Genomic DNA, 18835 nt, shown 5'->3' with positions numbered 1-18835 from the left:
ACAAGACACTCAAAACCACTCAGAAGATTTGCACTGGCATTTTCTTCTGAATATGTAAAAAATCTAGTCTGATTTCTCATGTCTTTCAGACAAGGATCTCTTACCTTTCCAGTGGTGCTGTATTCAATCCCCTCTGTGCAATCTGTACTTGGCAATGAGGCCACTAGACCGGTGCCAGGGGTACAGCTTGAACAGCTCTGGCAGCAACATACCTGGGAACAGGGGAGCGCCAGGCATGGGTGAGATGAGCATGACTACTAGGGGTGACATAAATTACATTTATGTTCATTTGATTTAAAAGTTATGGTGCAAACTCTGTAAGTATTTTAATATTGGGTTATCTGGAATTGATGGATTTTATGACTGAAAATAGGTTTCAAAATATTAAAATGTATTAATATTTAATACATTGAGTATTATTACAGTATTTGTAACATATTATTATAAATCTGTAATTGATGCATTTTTTTCACTCAGTTGGCCCACACATAAGCATTTTGTGGACCGTTTTTATTTAATACACTTTCCTTACACACAAGGGTTAAAGGAATAGTTCACCCCAAAATTTAAATTCTCTCATCATTTACTCACCCATATGCCATCCAGATGTGTATGACTGACTTTCTTCTGCTGAACACAAACAAAGATTTTTAGAAGAGTATTTCAGCTCTGTATGTCCATATAATGCAAGTGAATGGTGACCAAAACTTTGAAGCTCAGAAATGCAATCCATAAGACTCCAGTGGTTAAATTAATGTCTTCAGAAATGATATGATAGGTGTGGGTGAGAAACATTAATATTTAAGTCCTTTTTTACTACCAGTCTCCACTTTCACACACTTTTTTGTTTTGTTTTTGGTGATTTGCCTTCTTCATGCACATTGCCAACTACTGGGCAGAGAGGAGAATTTATAGTAAAAACTAACTTAAATATTAATCTGTTTTTCACCCACACCTATCATATTGCTTCAGAAGACATGGATTAAACCTCTGGAGTCATATGTACTTCTATTATGCTGCATTTTGAAAATGTTGGTACCTATTGACTTGCTTTGTATGGACCTACAGAGCTGAAATATTCTTCTAAAAATCTTCATTTGTGTTCAGCAGAAGAAAGAAAGTCATACACATCTGGGATGGCATGAGGGTGAGTAAATAATGAGAGAATGTTAATTTTTGGGTGAACTATCCCTTTAAGGGATGTGTAGAACTTTGTAAACGACTGGCATTCCACTTCTGTGAAATCCATGGAGCTTTTTGTGGAGTTCTGCATGCTCAAATTCTATGTGGGCATTTTAATGACTACTGTACAATGTTAGTATGGCATGAAATAAGATTAAACTGATGTTAATGAGAGGAGCATCAAAAAGTCTCTGTTGCACTCTCTACCTTTATGCAGGCCTGGTATATGGAAGTCTTCACTTTATCACCTTTGATGGCAGTGAGTATACGTTCAAGGAGTTGGGGGAGTTTGTTATAGTGCGTCTGTCCTCCAGCACCGGGTCAAACATCTTCACCCTGCAGGGGCAGACAGCTGCTCTGGTGACCAACGGTCAGCCCAAACGAGTGCCTGCTCTGGTACGATTAGCCGCCTTCTATCAGAGTGTTGGAGAGGTGAGTTTGACATTTCAAACAGAGACAATGTGGGTGTACTTGCATCAATGAGCAGTTCACAATTGAAATGTCATAAATTATTTCACTTAAAGGTGGAGTGGAGATGTGCTGAATCTGGGAATGGGCTTACAGTCCTGGTTAATGATGAGGTCATTCCTGTGTTTGTTGGTAAGATTTTCAACATTTTCACATGCAAAAGCAAATAAATAACCATGTTTAATGATCAGTTGTTCAAATGTCCATTTATGTGGATTAGTGTACACCCAACAGGCCCATGGAGTTGTTTTATCAGTATTAAAGGGATAGTTCACTCAAATATGAAAATTCTCTCATTATTTATTCACCCTCATGCCATCCCAGATCTGTATGACTTTCTTTCCTCTGCAGAACACAAATGAAGATTTTTAGAAGAATGCCTCAGCTCTGTAGGTCCACACAATGCAAGTGAAAGGTGGCTAGAACTTTGAGGCTCAAAAAAGCACATTAAGGCAGTCTGGCAGGGCAGAGGGCGGGGCCGGGTCGTGATGCTGTACACCCGGCCCCTATTCAGGCTAATCAAGCCTCAGAGGGGGATAATGGCCGAATGGAAGCTGCACTGAGAGAGAGAGAGAGAGAGAGAGAGAGATTTACGGGCAGCTGTCCGACACCTTTGTGTGTTTGTCTTTTTGTTTAGTTCTTTCTTTAAACTATTATTTATATCGTCAAGTTGGTTCTCACCTCCTCCTTTCCATGAATCCCTTTACAGGCAGCATAAAAGTGTATCCTTAAATCCATGTATTAAATCCATGTATTCAGAAGCAATATGATAGGTGTGAGTGTGAAACAGATCAATATTTAAGTCCTTTTTTATCATAAATGTCCACATTCCTTAACATTTTGAAAGTGAAAGTGGATGTTTATGGTAAATAAAGGACTTAAATATTGATCTGTTTCTCACTCACACCTATCATATTGCTTCCGAAGACATGGAATAAACAAATGGAGTCTTTTGTATTACTTTTATGATGCCTTTATGTGTTTTTTGGAGCTTCAAAGTTCTGGCCAATATTCACTTGCATTGTATGAACCTAGAGAGCTGAGCTATTTTTCTAAAAGTCTTTGTGATCTGCAGAAGAAAGAAAGTCATACACATCTGGGATGGCATGAGGATGAATAAATGATGAGAGAATTTTGGGGTAACATTTTTATGAATGTAAAAGGGAAAGTGTATCTTAAGGCTTGTAACTGGTCATCATTTTTATAATCATTTTGCTTTCATTAGTTGTGTGGAAAATAATATTTTTTTAAAGTAAAAGTATTCAATGAATATTTCAATTAATATTACCTATTAAAATAGCATGAATGATAATTATCAAAGACTTTTAGATGGAGTACAAAGTCGTCTTTACAAAAGAATTTCATGTCGACTACCCATGCACACTACCAATCACACCAGTTTGGACATATCAACTCATATTTCACATATCACATTTTAGAATAAGAGTTAAGTCATCAAAATATATAATAACACCAATAGAAATATATATATATATATATATATATATATATATATATATATATATATATATATATATATATATATATATATATATATATATATATATATTTGCTACTCTCAACCAACTTCATAAGGTGTATGCAGAAAACTTGCTGGCTGCTTTTCCCTCACTATCCGGTAAATTCTTTTGAAGAAATGTATATGTAGGCACAATTTTTTATTTATTTGCAAAACTGATTTCAATTTAAACATAAGCTGTTACATCAAAACCACTTTTAAGATCATTATATACATGAATTCAGTCAAATATTTGACAGGTAGATTATTAAACATTTATGTTTCAGATAAAGAAGGTGTTCAGCCACCAGGCAAGGTGGCTGAACAGCTGCTAACGTGCCGTCTTCTGTTCTTACAGGAGTAGTGCATGTAGGGGCACAGGGCTTTGCAGTTCGCTGCACCTCTATGAGTCGCTGTGCAGTGGTGTACGCGGAGGGGCTAAATGTGGATGTGTGGAGAGGCAATTCAGGCAGGCTGGCTGCCCTGGTGGAGGTCCCACAGAGGTTCTACAACCGTACGCTGGGTTTGCTGGGCCTATGGAGCTCCATCAGGACAGATGACTTCCTGCTTTCCAATGGACGTCTGCTGCCCTCTCTAAATAACAATACTCCCTCTGAACAGAGCCTGATTTCCTTTGGACAGTCATGTGGGTGCTCTCTTCTGGCTCAGTAATAGATAATACGAAACACAGTATTTTGTGCAAATATATATAAATAAAATATTTTAAAGCGTTCACCTCATGATGATGAGCTGGCACTCATTCTTTTTGATGGTGTACCCCTAGTCCAAAAAATATCGGCAGGGCTTGGCAACATTAAGAATTTCAGAATTGGCTCTATTTCAATTTACGAGTTGTCAATTGAATTGAATTGGAATGTCAGGAAGAGGAATTTATTGAACTGAAATTCAACATGATCACAAAAGAGGAATTTTATTATTTATTTTTTTATGTATGTATAATGCATTTTTTCCTAACTGATTAGATATATTTCTCAATACTAAGTTCAGTACTGTCAAAACAATTAGCACGACTGTTTTGAGTGTCATGCAACATTATTTGATACAGTATAACATGACCACCACATTGGTTCCAGCTAACTTTATTAAAACAAACAATTCCATCTTAAGTAAAGTTATATATTAGAGTCCATAAAATGAAAGTTAATTTATTAAAAATAATTAAAAACATCAGAGATGCAAAAAACATATATTCAATGTATGCAATGCATAGGGCACCACACGTGTTAATTGAACAAAACATTTATTAGTATATGTAAAAATAACATTAACTAAGATCATTTCTATACCTGCCATTTCTAATATAGATTATTATGTAAAGAAAATATCATCTAATCTTTCTGGAAATATGCAAAACATAATACATAATTCTGGAAATGATATATGTGCCATATGTTTATGAGTAATTCATGCTGAAATAGAAATGGATCTTCAAAAGTGTTACAGTTAATATATGACATTTCTTTCCATTTCATTCCATTTTACTGTAATTCCACTTGCTTGTTAAGGAATTGAAATGGCATTTAAAAGACTTTTCTGACTGGTCACCGTATTTATGGACTGTTTCTTCGACTGCTCTGTTTGATTCACAGGGGCTGTTCCTGCTCCAGAGAGTCTCCTTTTCTCAGAACCTTCCAATACTCCATTCAATCCCATCACAACAGAAGAGCTGCTGTCCTCAGTGAGTCCAGACGTGCTGGCCAGACACAGTCAAACCTGTCAGGGCCGCATACAGTGTGTGCATGACATCCTGGCCACGGGCAACACAAACCTTGGCCAGGAGGTTCTGGAAAACCAGCAGCTCTTTCAGAACCGGACACAAATTTATGGTTAGTCATCATCATCATCTATGTTTTCCACATCTCTTTGAAAATCTATAGACTTTCATTTCAAATATCTTTAACTTACCTACACTTTTAAAATAACTTGCTTACACACATCCACAGGAAGAAAAAAGTCACTAATAAAATCTTTTTAATATCTCAATGGTTTCTCCTAGACTGTAATGAGATTAAATAGAGAGTAAATGTTCATTTAATTACTGCCTCTATGTTATTATAAAAACTGATCTCCTCTGATTGTCTTATACAGGGAATATGCCACCCATTGTGACAGAACCGACTGTCATCAAATGTAATGTCAATGCTACAGTAAAAGTGCAGTTTAAGGCCAAGGATCCAAACAGAGACCAAATCACCTTCTCCCTGGCCTTACCTCGCCCTCTACGAGCCACCATAGGCAGTGGTGATATCCTATTAGGGTTTCGTTTATACAATTTTGAGTGCTTGAAATGTAACATGCACAAGTCTATGAAGTCACTTGATGTCCTTATTGAAAACATTATGCTCTGCTTTTACAATTCGATTGGTTTATTTGTGTCTGGAAGGTGATGGTGTTCTGGTTTGGACCCCTCAAAGTGTTCAGCCTGTGATTTTGACAGTTCAAGCGAGTGATCAAGTGTCCAGTTCTATGATGAGTCCCGTCTTGCAGATCTGTAACTGTCTGAATGGAGGGAGCTGCCATTACAACAGCGTGGTTGAGAACCATCTGCAGGGCAAATTTCAGGTGCAATCAAAAATCAGTATTCTAAATAAACTGAAAAATGATCTGAGCACTGATATCAAAATTAAAGGAATTGTTCATAGTCACTTTAATTATACAGCACACACAGACAATCACTTCTAAACATAAAAAGACATGGTTGACAGTTGTTCTGTATCTCTAGATTGTCGCATGTCTGTGTCCTCCGGGCTTCAGTGGCAAGTTCTGTGATAACAGATCAGATGTGTGTAAAGGCAAACCCTGTTTCCCTGGAGTGGAATGCAGACAGGAAGATGCAGACAGCTTCACATGTGGACAGTGCCCTCCTCCAACTGTATCCCAGGGCAAACAAGGATACAAGTGCTTTGAAAATGGTCAGTACTAACTAAAGGGTGAAGTGTTTAATTTCTTTGCTGTTAAAAATACCTTCTCCTATCCCAGCTGAATATGCAGAGACTGCTAAAGTAAGTCATTTGTAGGCTGATTCCCCCAAAAAACATTGTTTGATTAAGCATCCTGATTAGCTCAACATAGAAACATTGGCTCAACAAATGGCATGAGTTTGGGGTGGGACCACCTTTTGGCCCGCCCATCCACAAAACGTTGTTTCGCCAAATATCTGATTTTTTTTTACAAATTATTTAAAAAAAATACAAGTTCTGGTACACTAAGGTAGAAAGTGCATTATAGCGTTTTGTGTCATGGTTAAATGGAATATAAATACATTTACAATTGAAATGAATGGGGCCAGTCCATAAACATTAAAACACACACTGTTTCAGAAGTATAGCTACAAGACATAAACATTAATGTCATAATGCTGGCAAATCTTTTTATTTTATCACACTAAAATCACCTTAACACACATAATGTTAATGTCTTGTGGCTATACTTTTGAAACAGTGTCTATTTTAATGCTCATATATACTGGCCCCATTCACTTCCATTGGAAGTAACCCAGATTTTTACTTTATTCGTATTTTTATTTTTTAAATAAACAAGGCACGAATCAAAATTGTGTGGTAATCAACATTTTGTAATTGAGCTTAACTTGTATTGAACCCGGAACATTAATAAAGTTATCAGGCATAAGAGGCCATGCATTATAGTGAGCCATAATGCAAAGCAGAGCCTCTAAACCCCATTTAACCATGGTATAAACCACTGTAACTGTCTTATAAACAATAAGTTGCTTAGTGGTTATACAAAGTGGAGGCAACAGCAATATGATAAAAGACACCAATGCTCCTTAATAATTATATTTAATATATAATTGATTATTTAAATTTAATCATAAAAATTATCATAACAATTCTTCAAGGAGTATTATAGTTTACATTTAAGTTTTTTGTTTACCGTTAAATGGTTATTTTTATATATATATATATATATATATATATATATATATATATATATATATACACATTAATATAGAATTTAATTGATGCATTGTCACAGGTGTATGTATATTGGTTATTTTACAAAGCTGTGAGCAAACATTACTTAATGTTAAAGTTGGATCGATCTATTGTATAATTAAGCTTTTGCGTCTAAATCTGTCCCACAGACTTCTGTCTCCCTCCTTCTCCCTTCCCCTGCCATGAGATGGCAGACTGCACCAGTACAGGGTACAACTACACATGTACATGCAAGCAGGGCTACACTGGGAACGGAAAAGAGTGCACAGGTATGCCACATAAAATAAACATACATTCTCACACCTAGTCACTCTGTGACTCACATATGCACTCAATCATGCATGCATCATTTTCAACACAGATATTAATGAGTGTCTGGACCCTTCTGCCTGCCCCAACGCCAAGTTTGAATGTGTGAACATGCCAGGCTCAGTGCGCTGCTCATGTCGATATCAGAACACCAGGGACTCCGATGGCTGTGGTAAGTGAGATAAAGCTTGGAGCTCTAAAATGGTAAATGGTCTGCACTTATATAGCGCCTATTTAACCTTAGCGGTATTCAAAGCGCTTTACACTGTGTCTCATTCACCCATTCATACACACACATTCACACACCAGTGATGGCAGAGCTGCCATGCAAGGCGCTAGCCTGCCATTGGGAGCAACTTGAGGTTCAGTGTCTTGCCCAAGGACACTTCGGCATGTGGAGTCATCTGGGCCAGGAATCGAACCGTCAACCCTGCGATTAGTGGACAACCCACGCTACCACCTGAATAATGTGCAGCCAAACCTTGATTTTAATGTGAACAGGTGTTGCGTGTATGCCACGTTTTTGCTTCACAAAAGTTTTATGTTAGAACAAAAAATATCACATGCCAGCCCATTACTTCGGAGGTGATTATCATTCAAATGAACCCACACACAAGGTAATCGGATACATAGATCATTAGATCAGTTGTTCTCAAACCGGTCCTAGAGCACCCCCCGCACTGCATATTTTGCATGTCACCCTTTTCAGACACCCAACATCCAATAAGTCTTGCAGTCTTCACCATCGAGCTGATGAGTTGAATCAGGTGTGTTTGATTGAGGAGACATCCAAAATGTGTAGTGTTGAGTGGCTTCCAGGAAGGTTTAAGAACCACAGTATTAAATAATTGACACCAAGCGCAATGTGCATGATGTGCACACAACATCTGGCTATCTGGCATCTTGCAATCTAGCTTTCCCGGATGTTAACTTTCCCGGATCAGATGATGACATCAAAGATGTAGCGTCATGGAATGCTTAATCAATCGGATTGGGTTCAAATCGGTGAACAATTATTCATATTTGAGCTGAGAGACGTGATTGGTGACTGTTACATTTGGCCACCAGGAGATGCCACCAAGTACATGACAAAGACTCAATGATGACTCAAATGACACAGAACGCAACTGAATGACGCCTGCATGCTTTGGAGAGAGAGTATAGCTTTAGTCATTGTTGTATTTACATGTGAAATTAGTTCTTATGTACAATCATTATGTTTTCTTTGTTTGGAGAGGCTTTTGGAAACATTTTTATGTTATAACTTTTAATAGCTTTGTTGAATCAACACACATTTATTGTTAAATCAATTTTACAGTTGACATGATTGGGAACAAAACAGATCAACATTTCGGAGCTACCTTATTTACACCCTGATATACAGGTGAAACTCGAAAAATTAGAATATTGTGCAAAAGTTCATTAATTTCAGTAATTCAACTTAAAAGGTGAAACTAATATATTATATAGACTCATTACAAGCAAAGTAAGATATTTCAAGCCTTTATTTGATATAATTTTGATGATTATGGCTTACAGCTTATGAAAACCCCAAATTCAGAATCTCAGAAAATTAGAATATTACATGAAATCAATAAAAAAAAGGATTTTAAATACAGAAATGTCGGCCCTCTGAAAAGTATAATCATGCATATGTACTCCGTGACTTGGTTTGGGCCCCTTTTGCATTAATTACTGCCTCAATGCGGCGTGGCATGGATGCTATCAGCCTGTGGCACTGCTGAGGTGTTATGGAAGACCAAGATGCTTCAATAGCGGCCTTCAGCTCTTCTGCATTGTTTGGTCTCATGTCTCTCATCTTTCTCTTAGCAATGCCCCATAGATTCTCTATGGGGTTCAGGTCAGGCGAGTTTGCTGGCCAATCAAGCACAGTAATACCATGGTCATTGAACCAGGTTTTGGTACTTTTGGCAGTGTGGGCAGGTGCCAAGTCCTGCTGGAAAATGAAGTCAGCATCTCCATAAAGCTTGTCTGCTGAAGGAAGCATGAAGTGCTCTAAAATGTCCCGGTAGATGGCTGCGTTGACTCTGGACTTAATAAAGCACAGTGGACCAACACCAGCTGATGACATGGCTCCCCAAACCAACACAGACTGTGGAAACTTCACACTGGACTTCAAGCATCTTGGATTGTGTGCCTCTCCATTCTTCCTCCAGACTCTGGGACCTTGGTTTCCAAATGAGATGCAAAATTTGCTCTCATCAGAAAAGAGGACTTTGGACCACTGAGCAACAGACCAGTTCTTTTTTTCTTTAGCCCAGGTAAGACGTTTGACATTTGAAGCCCATGTCCAGGACCCGCCTGTGTGTGGTGGCTCTTGATGCAGTAACTCCAGCCTCAGTCCACTCCTTGTGAAGCTCCCCCACACATTTGAATGGCCTTTTCCTGACAATCCTCTCCAGGCTACGGTCATCCCTGCTGCTTGTGCACCTTTTTCTTCCACACTTTTCCCTTCCACTTAACTTTCTATTAATGTGCTTTGATACAGCACTTTGAGAACATCCAACTTCTTTTACAATTACCTTTTGAGGCTTTCCCTCCTTGTGGAGGGTGTCAATGATGAACGTTTTCTGCACACGTTTTCTGAACAATGAACTAATTAATGAACGTTTTCTGCACAACTGTCAGGTCAGCAGTCTTCCCCATGATTGTGAATTCAACTGAACCAGACTGAGAGACCATTTAAAGGCTCAGGAACCCTTTGCAGGTGTTTAGCTGATTAGAGTGTGACACTTTGAGCCTACAATACTGAACCTTTTCACAATATTCTAATTTTCTGAGATTCTGAATTTGGGGTTTTCATAAGCTGTAAGCCATAATCATCAAAATTATATCAAATAAAGGCTTGAAATATCTTACTTTGCTTGTAATGAGTCTATATAATATATTAGTTTCACCTTTTAAGTTGAATTACTGAAATTAATGATCTTTTGCACGATATTCTAATTTTTCGAGTTTCACCTGTATACAATATAATGTCAAATCAGAAAAATCTGAAAAAAGTACTTTTTTTAGCAGTTTCTTTATCATAATCTATATCATTATAACATTTATTTACAATGATACTAAACACTTGACCCTTGAGCTTAAAGGGTTAAAGAATAACATGATATCACCATATTACATATTCAAATAAGCCATGGTAGTAATACCATGTTACCCTTTGCAAGTGTAGTCTTTGCTGACAGTTTTGTGCCACACAATTTATTTTTATTAAAAATGTTTTCTTTTTACATATATGTAAATTGTGTCTATAAATATTTACTATAATCATATATTATCAATCTTTTTAGGGGAGTCAGCTAATCCCACTGGTGAGACCATTTATAATAATTTATTTTGAGTAATACAGGTTTATTATTACAACAAAGACCACAAGAAATGTATTTTATCTATAGGCTGGAATGTTTTTAATGTCTCCATGCACTGGGGCCGACAAGAGTCTGGACAAGGACTGAGTCAGGTCAGTGCACGTGTACTTGTAACCTGAACATGTACATTTAAAGATATTTCAGTAATACTACTACTAGCCTTGTCCATTTGTAGTGATAAAAGTCCTTTATTCTTTACAGTTACAGCTTATCCTGTCTCAGGGTTTCAAAAACAAGTTCTACAATGCCAGTGTTATGCCTTCTGACCCGCAATCGGCAAGCGGACTGAGTGAGTACAGGATCAATGTGTCTAGTGACACCCCACACTGGTATCTCATGGACTACCTCAACCGAGTCAGTCAGTACTATGGCATCCGCTCAGCCTATGTGGGGGGTAATATTATATTTTTTATATATGATAACATGATATTGTTAGTAATAAGAGATTTGTTTTTAATAGTGCTGTGCTAATTGTTAAAAATTAATGATCTGTCCATATTAGCTCAAAAATTCATATGCTGTTATTTTTTCCACAGAACACAAAATGTGATTATTGAGGAATCTTCATGCAGATCTTTTCTGTACAGTTACAGTTCATAGTGATCATGTTTGTGAAGCTCAAAAAAGGACAAAAACCACCATAAAAGTAATCCTTACAAGTTACAAATATCATACAATAATAATAAGTCATACAATAGCTTTGTGTGATACACAGACTAAAATGCAAGTCATTATTCAGTGGATAATCTTGCCCTCTTCTTTAACTTTCAAATAAAATATTTTGAATGTCGACGCATTACATCAGGTTGAACATCTGATCAATCCTACGCCATTGGTTATCTAATGTCTCGTGATCAAACATCATTGACATCAAACCCGACGCCTGGCACCATGTCATTAAAATATCTCATTGTGTCTTCCTCTGAAAAAATAACAGCATATGGTTTGGAACGCATCTTATTTATTCCTTATTATTCCTTTAGACCTTGATGAATGTGAAGTAAATGAGGACATCTGCTCAAAACCTGCCCAGTGTGCCAATACCTATGGAGGCTACAGGTGTGTGTGCAACGGCACTGATCTAAAGGAAGCACAGTCATGCACAATCAGTAAGGGCATTATCATTCCATTACTCATTAGCTTTTCCAAATATGCCCTTATATTATACAACTGTAAAGAATGAGTGTTTTGTTCTTCTCCAACTCAGACTGGAACAGTGTGAACCGCACTGACATAACGAATGCTCAATCTATGGAGAACAAGAAGTCATTAATATTGCAGCTGGTCCTAGGCATTGGTATACCCCTCCTGCTGCTTCTGATGCTGGCTGCTCTTGCCTGCTTCTGCTGCTCACGCAAGAAAACCGTTACTGGAGAGTGAGTGTACTGCTAATCAAACAGTGGCTGGTAAATGCCAAACTGTGAGAAGTGCTCTTGCTGCACTCATAGGCAACAGCGTGCCCCTGAACCTCTGAACACACAGAGAATCAGACATGTGCATCAACAGCTTGTCTTCGTTTGTTTTTCCAAAATATAATCGTGTGTTTCTTCGAATGCGTGTCTTTGTGTCTAACAGCATTTCTTGTCATATGTCACTCTGAGACGGTTGCCTGCCAAAGTAGGTGTAGGTGTAGTAATACACCTTATAATATGTTATAACTTGTCATAAATAATTGCAACTCCAGTTATTAATTATAATACTTTACTTGTTCATAGTCATATATTAAAGAGTATAATGCATTATGACACAATCAACATCCTGTTTTATCTGCAGAAGTTGCAATTATATACACTCACTGATCACTTTATTAGGAACACTATGATCCTAATAAAGTCCCCGTCTGGTCTTCAGCTGTTGTAGCCCATCTGGCTTAAGGTTGGACATGTTGTGCATTCTGAGATGCTATTCAGTTCACTAAAACAGAGTTACTGTAGCCTTTCTGTCCGCTCAAACCAGTCTGGCCATTTTCCGTTGACCTCTCTTATCAACAAGGCATTTCGATCCACAGAACTTCTGCTCACTGGATGTTTTTTTTGGCACCATTCTGAATAAATTCTAGAGACTGTTTGTGAAAATCCCAGGAGATCAGCAGTTACAGAAATACTCAAACCTGCCCGTCTGTCACCTACAATGGTGCCACAGCCGAAATCAGTGAGATCACATTTTTTCCCCATTCTGATGGTTGATGTGAATATTAACTGAAGCTCCTGACCTGTAAATGCATGATTTTATGTATTGTACTGCTGCCGCACAATTGGCTGATTAGATAATCACCAATAAGTAGGTGTGCAGGTGTTCATAATAAAGTGCTTAGTGAGTGTATAGGGTTTGAAAATAAAATTATGGCTCACCGGCTTCTGTGGCTAGTAGTGTTCTATGGTCACTTTACTGTGGTTAGGAACTGTTGATCTAAAAAAGAAACTATAGTATTTTTTATGTAAAAACTAGGGATGTCACAATACCAATACTGGTATCGAAATCAGGTCAGATACTGTGCTCGTAAAAATGCTCCGAAACCAAAAAAGTCGTACGAATGTTATTCTGTAAACATTCAGCGCACAAATAAAAATCACATGACGTTCTAGTGAGACATTATGTTCTAACTGCAAAATCTGTGATTTAATCAGATAAAATTATTGTTTGCATGTACGGCTTCAATTGTGAGCACTTGTGAATGCGTACCTTTTAAAGCTCCTCATTGGAATGGAGTAATTATTCAGAACTAATTCACTTTTTAGCATGAGGCACACACAGAGTACATACTTATTTATTTCAAATGCAGCCTATTGTGGTTTTATAATAATTTTTAGTCAAATTGCTGGACTGAAAAGCTACTGTCATAACACAGAAACGCTTCAAAATTAAAGCTCTGTCACAATAAAAGCTACATTAAATGAAAAAGTATGACAAAGATAGATCACTACTGTAAAGTTATGTAATATTCACTGCATTACTACGACGACTACTACTAATACTTAATACTACTTATCTAACGGAACTGATAGAGCATCAGATAAGACCCGGATTCGACATCAGCAGAGCCTGCGCATCAACATGTGAGTCGAAAGTGCCATAGAAGTGCTACAAAATGACATGGCCAGCATTTCCCCAAAAGAATCGTAAGCCTAAGTAGATTGTAGTAACCACTGGTCTCTACGATCAACTTAAGCTTGTGATGTTTTTGGGAAATGCAGCCATGGTTGCTTCAGCTATTATGTTTTTCATATTACATTTGCTATTATGACACTATTGGTTAGATTTACATGTAGCAGTTAGGGAGGGACATCGTTTTTGTTTTGTTTTTTCATTTAAAAAAAGATTCTCACATTTCCTTTTCAGCACACAATTAATAAGGTTTCAGTTAAAGGTTTCGTTTAGGGAGGTAGGTAAGTTTTTTCTTAATTTAAAACTCTAGAGAGCATTAACCTTAAAATCCTCATCTTTCAGGAGAACATTAAACATGCTTTTAGCGCCCCTCTGTGGACATTTCTCCTTGAAACTGCAGCGAAACGTGTAGCAAAATTGTTGCCCCAGTGATGTAATAGAGATTCCGAATGTAATCAAATTCTGTAAATATTGAGTCAATATTTACAGCACTAGATTCTTTCTCTAGATATGTGTGGCAAGGCAGAGGGCGGGGCCGGGTTGTGATCCTACACACCCGGTCCCGTATTAAGCGTAATTATGCCTATAGTTTTAATGATAAACTTAAAAGACAACATAAACACACACATGACGGACATGTCCGTAAACGATCTCTCTCTCCCGCACGATCCCCTGCAGTCGACCTTTATCACTCACGAAGGCATAATTAGCCTAATATGGGACCGGGTGTGTAGGATCATGACCCGGCCCCGCCCTCTGCCCTGCCACAATATGATACAAGAGCTTGTCTATGTGTACCTACTTCTCTGCTCTGCAAACAGGTTTGCAAATGAAGGGAAGACAGTCTCCCACCTGTGCACATTCTCTTTGAGCTAATTAAAAGGTGTCTTCATCATCACAGAGCTGCCTGATATATGTTGAAATGTTATGGCTTACCCCTAGTAAGTGAGATTGGTGCTAATTTCAAGCATGCATGTTAAAGTTTGAACTTGAGATGCAAAATCAGCATGGACAATATACACAATAAGGCACTTGCTGCCATTGTTAGTAGCTGGAAATTTTGCCAAGCTAATGCATGTTTTTTTCTCCTAAAATTCTTTTGAAAGAATCCAATTTTAAAACAAATGATAGAAAATCGAAAGTGATTTGAGAGATAAAAACAACAAACTTGAAAACGCAAAGCATATTCAAAAGACAGCTTACAGCTCCTTTGTTTAGTTAGTTAGTGAGTGTCTGAAAAGTGTCTGACCTGCCTTTCACTTCCTTTGTTCTGAATATCAGCAAGGCTGGGATTTGACTGCAGGCATAAGGCAGCAGGCCTCTTTGCTTTTATACAACAGTTCAACAAACAAGTAAATAATTCTGAACAGCTTAAATTTCAGACAAAAACTGGTCAGTTAGTTTGTGCATTTCTTATTGTAAGAAGTTCGAGGTGAAGGTGTAAGGAGGAAAAGGGAGACGGCGAAATCCAACTCAAAAAGGTATTTTATTTTACTACCAAAAATCTCACTTTTCAGCTTCATAAACACACGCGGTCAGCTTTGTGTTTCTCTCTCCCTCTCGCTGCCGTCGTGCTCGCCCTTAAATCCATCTCCAACTCTCAAAGCAATGACAAACAGCTGTTAAGAGACTGTCATTGACTGGTGATGATCCTTACCGTTCTCATCTCCCGATCTCACTCACCATTCACAAGCCGGGTCTCGACCACTCGACCACATGGCAATTGGCCCAACTGTTGAGGGGGGGTGGGGTTTGCTGTCAATTTCTGCATATCGCAGCGCCATTTTGTGGCCCATTCTGCATAACACGGCAGCTCATTTTTGCTTATCGCGGGACATTCGTCACGTTTCGCATCCGAACCACTGGCCTGCTCGGTTCTCCCGATGGCCATTCCGCACCTGATTGGCCCCAAAGTGCAACGGCCCACCGGGAAAATGCCTGGTATGCCAGTTTACCAGTCCAGCCCTGCCTATGGCCCACCTCAAACTTAAATGGCTGAAGAGTCAGATACCAATGGGTAATCCGCCTGTTGTGTCCTTCATACGATGGAGCCACAGGAGCGGGGTGTGGTGCGAAGAGAGGGTAAAAGCCCATCCTGGGAGGTAGTACCGAAGGGTAAGGACCACCCACTTGATAGCCAGATACTCCTTCTCAATGGTGCTATACCTCGTCAAAAACTTCCAGCTGATATACAGCACCGGGCGCTCCTCCTCCTCGACCAACTGGGACAACACAGCTCCAAATCCCCCAAAAGGTAGAACAAAATCTGGAGTATGTAACAAGGGTCCGCTCATTCACTGGACCGGGTCTGGGGCTCCGTTTCTAGTGAGATCAGTCAGCGGGCTGGTGATGTCCGAATATTTAGGCACAAACCTTCAATAGTAGCCAGCCCTAGGAACTGTCTCACCTCCTTATTGGTCTTGGGACTTGGGCAGGCTGCAATCGCTACAGTCTTATCAATTTGTGGACGCACCTGCCCGTGGCCAAAGTGGAACCCCAGATACCGTATTTCCACCCATCCAATTGCACACTTCTTTTCTGTGAGTCCTGCCCATTGCAACGACCTCAAATTAGCCCTCAGATGCTGCATGTGCCGCTGCCATTTGTATATAATGATGTCATCCAGATAGGCATGTCATATATAATGATGTCCAGATTGGCAGTGGCGTAAGCAGAGTGTTGATTGAGGACTCTGTCCATAAGATGCTGAAACGGAAGGGTCACGAATTGGAGTTAGCCAAACAGTGTGGAAAAGGCAGTTTTCTTTCGGGACATTGGCGTTAAGGAGATCTGCCAATAACCCTTTGTCAAATCCAGTGTCAAGTAAAAGCGAGCTGCGCCCAACCGATCAAGCAGTTCATAATACGAGGCATCCATTGCAGTATTCTTCATCCTTGATCCCGGGTTTAGGCACCAATGTAACAAGTTCGAAGTGAAGGTGTCAGGAGGAAGCGGGAGATGGCAAAATCCAACTCAAAAAGGTATTTTATTTTACAAAAATAAATTTGCTTTTTAGCTTCATAAACACTTGCAGTCACTCTTAAATCCATCTCCGACTCTCACTGCAATGACAAACAGCTGTTAGAGACAATCATTGACAGGTGATAATCCTTACTGTTCCCATCTTCCGATCCCTCTCTTCATTCAAAAGCTGGTGCTTGACCACACCCCCACCACCATACTTATCCACCAATGAAAAAACTCAATTCTCTGCACTGCACTGATACTCTGGTTTTAAACTGGAATCAGATATTTTGAATGAATCTTTTAAATGAGCGAATCGGTCTTGGTGGAGAATGACTCAGCGTTGTTTAGCGAATCACTTAAGTCAATTCAAACTCACAACATAAAAAAGCACATTTGACGCCACCTACTGGCATAAATATGTAATTTGTGGTTACTGAATGGATCCGTGAATACATTTAAAATAAAGGAAGAATCAAAATCTCCATCATTATTTGGAAAGCCGCAAACACAGACTAGCAGATACAAATAACGAAGTATCCCGATACTTTTATACTGAAAATCGGATGTATTTGAACACTGCTTGGCCAATCCAATGCGGAAACCAGAAGTAACTATTGTTTATAATTAATATTTTGAATTCTGAATAAAGGCTAAAGGTCACAGAGTTTGCCTAGGTCTGCACTGCACTCTTGTGATTTAGCTTATAAACAATCCATTCTCTGTCCTTGTGTTGGTGCATATACTGTATGTGGATGATTGCATGTCAATAGTACACTAGATTTTATTTCTCCCTCTCTCTCTCTCTCTCTCTTTCTATCAAGTATTCCTCACCTGCTGCCTGAGTACATTCAAGAGAAGTTTCACCCTCCCTTCAACTTCGACGACCCTTCCCTGCAATACACCACCCACTGCAGCCCGCGTATCCTTGACAATCACACACCCCGATACAAGCGGCGCAATCGATAACACAGGCCTAGTGTGCCTGCTGTATCTGCTTCATTCAGCATCAATGCAGATGTACACTTGTGTTTAAGGAAATCTCAAACTAAAATAATGGTTAATGGATTAATTGTATTGAACAGAGACTTCTTAAAGTCCTCAATGGCAGAGAGACAAAGAGAAGCATTACTTTCTCAGTTAGCTGAATACACTGGCTCTTGAGAAAAGTTGGTATGCAGTGTTCCATGAATTTCACTAGAATCATGAATTGCAAGACAAGAATCTCTGAAAAGGGGGGCTGAAAAGAAGATGTTCAGATATGTGCTGGGTTATATTTTCCCTCAAAATTTAAAAGATAAAAATAATTCAAACTTCCAGGGGGAAATTTGGGGAAGAATTTGCTTAATTGTCACGAAAATATTTATTATTTAATCGATATTTTTTCTTTAGATTTTGGGGTCCTTTTTCATGAGATTCACCAACAGATACTAATAAAATATAATTGCCAGCTATAGCATATTATTTATAAATCCTGCACATACTATTTCTCTAGTAAAAATTGAAAAACCATTTGATACATGTATTTTTTAAGTAAAAAATATAGCATCCACAACCCTCTAATGACCTTAAACTACAGTGAATAACAAAGAATGTCAAATAGATAGATTTGTATCGATTGTGATATTTGTACACCCAATAGTGCTCCAGTAAAATGAAAACATTTGTGAGTGTTGGTGGTGTTAAAGTGGGAGAATTTAATGGTTCCTTCTTAACCTTCTGATACCCGAGTGTGACTGTTGTGTGTATTTTCTATTTCCCTTTTTGATTTGTAACTAGTAGCACCTAATAAACATGAGCGGGGGACTACATTGAGAAATTTGAAATAATACCAAACTATAGAAAGTCCGATTTTTATCAAATTGTGTATTATGATTTTAGGAGTGTTGGTTATTCATGTTTTAGAGACATTACAGACA

General features: G+C 38.5%; 1 protein-coding gene across 4 annotated transcripts in view; it reads left to right on the top strand.

Moving 5' to 3' along the window:
- The window catches only part of si:ch73-105b23.6 (mucin-like protein), a 33588-nt gene that overhangs the window by 10698 nt on the left and 4055 nt on the right, over positions 1-18835 (top strand). For 2 of the 4 annotated variants that reach the window (XR_007972735.1, XM_052151736.1), the window contains exons 8-22: positions 90-239; positions 1400-1614; positions 1707-1782; positions 3528-3815; positions 4780-5016; positions 5279-5431; positions 5574-5752; positions 5913-6102; positions 7296-7415; positions 7508-7627; positions 10770-10790; positions 10875-10939; positions 11049-11241; positions 11831-11956; positions 12055-12223. Coding sequence is in view for 2 of the 4 variants with exons in the window: in XM_052151736.1 (XP_052007696.1) it covers positions 90-239; positions 1400-1614; positions 1707-1782; positions 3528-3815; positions 4780-5016; positions 5279-5431; positions 5574-5752; positions 5913-6102; positions 7296-7415; positions 7508-7627; positions 10770-10790; positions 10875-10939; positions 11049-11241; positions 11831-11956; positions 12055-12223 (2302 nt within the window). In the remaining 2 variants the exon portion in view is untranslated. Of the gene's footprint in view, positions 1-89; positions 240-1399; positions 1615-1706; positions 1783-3527; positions 3816-4779; positions 5017-5278; positions 5432-5573; positions 5753-5912; positions 6103-7295; positions 7416-7507; positions 7628-10769; positions 10791-10874; positions 10940-11048; positions 11242-11383; positions 11494-11830; positions 11957-12054; positions 12224-17740; positions 18337-18835 lie in introns of those variants that run through there. The other 2 variants (XM_052151735.1, XR_007972736.1) reach the window with 2 other exon arrangements.

The sequence above is a fragment of the Xyrauchen texanus genome, chromosome 20 (genome assembly GCF_025860055.1).
Source record: "Xyrauchen texanus isolate HMW12.3.18 chromosome 20, RBS_HiC_50CHRs, whole genome shotgun sequence".
Lineage (NCBI taxonomy): Eukaryota > Metazoa > Chordata > Actinopteri > Cypriniformes > Catostomidae > Xyrauchen > Xyrauchen texanus.
This window is presented reverse-complemented; position numbering and strand designations above follow the sequence as displayed.